The sequence below is a fragment of the Coregonus clupeaformis genome, chromosome 12 (genome assembly GCF_020615455.1).
Source record: "Coregonus clupeaformis isolate EN_2021a chromosome 12, ASM2061545v1, whole genome shotgun sequence".
Taxonomy (NCBI): domain Eukaryota; kingdom Metazoa; phylum Chordata; class Actinopteri; order Salmoniformes; family Salmonidae; genus Coregonus; species Coregonus clupeaformis.
In genome coordinates, this window is record NC_059203.1 from 37,766,186 (window position 1) to 37,772,185 (window position 6,000).

At 42.6% G+C, this 6,000-nt stretch overlaps 1 protein-coding gene across 1 annotated transcript in view; it reads right to left on the reverse strand.

Annotated features, from left to right (window-relative positions):
- LOC121578771 (transmembrane and coiled-coil domains protein 2-like) overlaps positions 1-5,377 on the reverse strand; it is a 76,011-nt gene extending 70,634 nt beyond the window's left edge. Inside the window, exons 1-2 of the mRNA XM_045224009.1 lie at positions 5,228-5,377; positions 5,004-5,068 (exon numbers count right to left, since the gene is read on the reverse strand). Of these exons, the coding sequence (XP_045079944.1) occupies positions 5,004-5,068; positions 5,228-5,377 (215 nt within the window). The remainder of the gene's footprint in view (positions 1-5,003; positions 5,069-5,227) is intronic.
- Between the last annotated feature and the right edge of the window lie 623 nt (positions 5,378-6,000).

Below are 6,000 nucleotides of genomic sequence, written 5' to 3' on the forward strand. Positions count from 1 at the left end.
TGACCAATTCGGCACATTTGGGCAGACTTGATACAAAATAGTCCAGTATTGCAATGCTTCACTGGATCAATCTGAAACTTTGCACACACTGCGATATTGCGCCTAAACTGCAATATTATATTGTGGCCTTTCTCTTGCATTTCAAAGATGATGGAACAAAAATAAATTATAGACAACGCATGTTTTTTTGTTTGTATTATCTTTTACCAGATCTAATGTGTTATATTCTCCTACATTAATTTCACATTTCCACAAACTTCAAAGTGTTTCCTTTCAAATGGTATCAAGAATATGCATATCCTTGCTTCAGGTCCTGAGCTACAGGCAGTTAGATTTGGGTATGACATTTTAGGCGAAAATTGAAAAAAAGGGTCAGATTTTTAAGAGGTTTTAATGTAGTTGAGAGGGAGCTACACTGTATTGACTGCAGTGTCTGTCTGCTGTTATAAAGTTCCACTACACATGCTCACTGCTTTATCAGTCAACTGAAGTCATTGATTGGTTAGAGAATTCACTCACTTTGTTTGCCAAAATAAAATATAGAAATATTAATGAAATCCTTTACTGGCTTCCCTGCATAGGACTTCTCTCTCTCTCACACACACACACACACACAACGTTCAGCACTAAATCACAATAGCATGCTATGGTATACTTTGAAAAGTTTGAATGAATGACTCATGACTGAGAACTTAAAGAGTGTTATTTTTGCTAAAATAACTTGGTCCATTGTTGAATTGTGGCAGGGGAGTCACTGGAAGGTCGCATCTGAAACACAACATCTAATGTACAAATTACCTTGTGCACTTAACATCTGTATTTGAAAATAATGTATTTGAACAAATGTATGCAGATTCCTTCAACTCCGGTGTCCATTTTCAGATTCACAATTGTGGATAATGCATAAATGATACAAAATACTACTTCCATTGACTGGGGTCTGTCAATAGGCAGCTGAGACTCCAGACCAGAAGGAGCCTCAGGAGGGAAAAATAGGGTAATTTTCTTGCTATAAATATTCTAGCTAGCTAGCCAGTTCTATCAGAGACACCCAACCCTCACTAAAGCTAGCTAAGTTAGCAAGCAAGCAACATTGCTTGGCTAGCCAAGAACATTTAACAATAGCTTTGGTAATTAAATGATATCTATTACATACATACAGTTGAAGTCGAAGTTTAAATACGCCTTAGCCAAATACATTTAAACTCAGTTTCTCACAATTCCTGACATTTAATCCTGTAAATTCCCTGTTTTAGGTCAGTTTGGATCACCACTTTATTTTAAGAATGTGAAAAGTAGAGAGAATGATTTATTTCAGCTTTTATTTATTTTATTTCACCAGAGGACATTTCTCCAAAAAGTAAGATCTTTGTCCCCATGTGCACAAAAGGAAGAACAATGACTTCAAGCACCACCCACCTTTTAAAGCTTCCAGTCTGTTATTCTAACTCAATCAGCATGACAGAGTGATTTCCAGCCTTGTCCTCGTCAACACTCTCACCTGTATAAACACCATGGGACCACGCAGCCGTCATACCGCTCAGGAAGGAGACGCGTTCTGTCTCCTAGAGATGAACGTACTTTGGTGCGAAAAGTGCAAATCAATCCCAGAACAACAACAAAGGACCTTGTGAAGATGCTGGAGGAAACAGGTACAAAGGTATCTATATCCACAGTAAAACGAGTCCTATATCGACATAACCTGAAAGGCCGCTCAGCAAGAAAGAAGCCACTGCTCCAAAACCGCCATAAAAAAAGCCAGACTACGGTTTGCAACTGCACGTGGGGACAGAGATCGTACTTTTTGGAGAAATGTCCTCTGGTCTGATGAAACAAAAATATAACTGTTTGCCCATAATGACCATCTTTATGTTTGGAGGAAAAACGGGCAGGCCTGCAAGCCGAAGATCACCATCCCAACCGTGAAGAACGGGGATGGCAGCATCATGCTCTGGGGGTGCTTTGCTGAAGGAGGTACTGGTGCACTTCACAAAATAGATGGCATCATGAGGAAGGAAAATTATGTGGATATATTGAAGCAACATCTCAAGACATCAGTTAGGAAGTTAAAGCTTGGTCACAAATGGGTCTTCCAAATGGACAATGACCCCAAGCATACTTCCAAAGTTGTGGCAAAATGGCTTAAGGACAACAAAGTCAAGGTATTGGAGTGGCCATCACAAAGCCCTGACCTCAATCCTATAGAACATTTGTGGGCAGAACTGAAAAAGCATGTGCGAGCAAGGAGGCCTACAAACCTGACTCAGTTACACCAGCTCTGTTAGGAGGAATGGGCCAAAATTCACCCAACTTATTGTGGGAAGCTTGTGGAAGTCTACCCAAAACGTTTGACCCAAGTTAAACAATTTAAAGGCAATGCTACCAAATACGAATTGAGTGTATGTAAACTTCTGAACCACTGGGAATGTGATGAAATAAATACAAATCTGAAATAAATCATTCTCTCTACTATTATTCTGACATTTCACATTCTTGAAATAAAGTGGTTATCCTAACTGAACTAAGAAAGGGAATTTTTACTAGGATTAAATGTCAGGTATTGTGAAAAACTGAGTTTAAATGTATTTGGTTAAGGCGTATGTAAACTTCCGACTTCAACTGTAAGTGAACTGGCATTGTGGTGCCAGGACAACAACCTCTCCCTCAACGACACACACACACACACACACACACACACAGACACACACACACACACACATACACTTTTATTATTTCTTATTGTTGTTGCATTGCCGAGAAGGAACCTGTAAGTAAGCATTTCATTGGACGTGTATGCCATATGTATCCTGTACATGTGAAAATTGAAACTTGGTCACTGGTGAAAAGTGCAAGCTAGTCCTGTTTGGGTGCAAAGGTCAAGAGCACAGAGTGTCCTGATTCTGTATTCTGTTCTTTCAATTCCACACTCATTCTGTATGACTTTCTTTTCCTCTTACAAACACACACTCTTCTGTTCTGCCTCCAGGAAAATTGAGTAAACATCATCTGTCAGAGTCACAGTCAATGCCAGAACTCCTCCCTGTAGTTGGCTGGAGAGAAGCATATGAAGCATGTTGTTGTGTTTAGCTGTTCTTGAAGTTCCCTCGCATATTAGTGTGTGTGTGTGTGTGTGTGTGTGCTCCTGAACTATGCAATTCTCCAATGAAGCCAATCGTCCACTAAACCCCATGACATTGAGTGAGTTAGTCGGTTCACATAGAGTACACTTAAGTCAGGGATAGCATGCAGCTACACAAGCACACACCTATATAGTCTACAGTTGCTCGCATTGCCACCAAAGCACACTACACCATTTCCACAAAAACATACTACTCTCACAGTCAGGTCCTCAATGGTTTGAAGCAGAGAGAAGCATGTTTCAGTGTGGGAGGGTATTACGTATTAGAGTAGCCTAGTTTTGACTTATTAAGCCATTTAAATATGACAAATTAGACATTCTGAAGTAACAGAGTAGGAGTCTAAAGCAAAGTTCTGAGGTAACAGTTGAACTGAAGGAAATTCTTTAAATCAAATCAAATCAAATCAAATGTTATTTGTCACATACACGTGTTTAGCAGATGTTATTGCGGGTGTAGCAAAATGCTTGTGCTTCTAGCCCCGACAGTGCAGTAATATCTGCTTTAGAAGTTGCAAATGTACACATACATATTATTCAATCATTGCACCCACACTGCTCGCACGCGTCAACGGGCATCTGCGTAGCCAGGCGCTAAAATAGAACTTGGTTCTATTTGTGACGCTTGACGCGCTGCAATTCCCGCCTCTCCCATCTCCTCATTGGTTTTTAGGAGCATATACACACGTGGGTGATTGAAAGATGAACTGAGGTCCACACTCCAGTCCAGTTGGTGGTGGTAATGCACCTTAAAGTTGGTTGCCAACCGCCATATAAAGTCCAAAGAAGAAGAAGAAGCCTGAAGGAGGAGAGATTAGTAGAAACGAACTCGGTTTACCATTTTATCTGTGGATTAATTGTCAGAGTAGAGGACTTTGTGCATTTTAGGTAAAATAACAACCCCAATGTTTATATCCCAGGACAAATTAGATAGCAACAGCAAGCTAGCTAGCTAGCTAAATTGTCATAAATGTTTAATGCTTTTCGACCTGTCCCCAAAATAATATAGTTGGTTCAGAGTTCGTTTTGATATTTCAACCTGCGTGTCCTGATCGCGTCTGGTGTGGGTGGACAAAATCAACATGCGAGCGATGGCGCACGAGGACGCACGCGCGTGAGCGGTCTGGTCAGCATGAAAGGCTGTAACATAACAAAACGTGGAAAAAGTCAAGGGGTCTGAATACTTTCCGAATGCACTGTATGTTGGGTGATTAAGCCTGGCTCGCAGTCGGCATTCTAATTCATCCCAAAGGTGTTCGATGGAGTTGAGGTCAGGGCTCTGTGCAGGCCAGTCAAGTTCTTCCACACCAATCTCAACAAACCATTTCTGTATGGACCTCGCTTTGTGCACGGGGGCATTGTCATGTTGAAACAGCGAAGGGCCATACCCAAACTGTTACCACAATGTTGGAAGCACAGAATCGTCTAGAATGTCATTGTACACTGTAGCGTTAAGATTTCGCTTCACTGGAACTAAGGGGTGATTTTTACGCCCTTCAGCACTCAGCGGTCCCGTTTTATGAGCTTGTGTGACCTACCACTTCGCGGCTGAGCCGTTGTTGCTCCTAGATGTTTCACTTCACAATAACAGCACTTAGAGTTGACCGGGGCAGCTCTAGCAGGGCAGAAATTTGACGAACCAATTTGTTGGAAAGGTGGCATCATATGACAGTGCCACATTGCAAGTCACTGAGCTCTTCAGTACAGGCCATTCTACTGCCAATGTTTGTCTATGGAGATTGCATGGCAGTGTGCTCGATTTTATACATCTGTCAGCAACGGGTGTGGCTGAAATAGCCGAATCCACTAATTTGAAGGGGTGTCCACATACTTCTAGCCATATAGTGTAGTCATTTGGGCATGTCACCTTGGTTTTCTTTCATCGTCGTTACTGCGACGATGGTGGTCTCCTTGAAGCGTGGAGACTGCAGCCTGGGACAGGGACAGGTTGAAGATGTCAGAGAAAACGTCCGCCAGCTAGTCAACGCACACTCTGACGACGCGCCCAGGGATGCCATCTGGGCCGGAGGCTTTGTGATTATTCACTCTTTTGAGAGTTTTCCTCACGTCAGCCTTGGAGAGTGACAGTACCTGGTCATCTGGAGCAGCGAGAGCCTTCCTGGTTGGCTCGGTATTGTCTGCCTTGAAGCAAGCATAGAATGTGTTAAGCTCGTCTGGGAGGGAGGCTTTGGTGTTCACCACACAGCTGGATTTGCCTTTGTAGTCCGTGATAGCCTGCATCGCGAGTCTGCGTTGTCGAACATCGATTCAATTTTGAGTTTTTGTTGTCCGAATGGATTTGCAGGGCTCGTACCTGCTTGGCTTGTATGCGTCGCGTGCCACTGAGTTCTGCTGATATTGAATGCTGCAGTATGGGCTCCCAGCATGGTACGGATCATCCAGGGTTTTTGGTTGGGGTATGTCCATATTGTTATTGTGGGTACAGCATCATCAACACATTTCCTAGTGAAGCGACTGATTATGTATATTCCTCAATGTTGATGGATGAGTCCTGGGTGGATGAATCTTTGAACATATTCCAATCAGTATTCTCAAAACAGTCCTGCAGCATTGAGTGTGCCTCCTCTGTCCAGCACATTACTATTCTCTGTGTTGCTTGCTCCCTCTTGAGTTGCTTCTTTTAGGCGGGGAGTAGGAACACAGAGACGTGATCTGATTGTCCGAAGTGGGGGAGGGGGATGTCTTTGTACAAGTCACGGATGTTTGTGTACATCCTGCACGTTGTTTCCTTTCTTGGGGCAGGATACATGTTGGTGATACTTTGGAAGAATTTGTTTTAAATTAGCTTGGTTAAAGACTGCTTCCGGGTGAGAGGATTCTTGCTGGCTAATGTTCTTGTACAG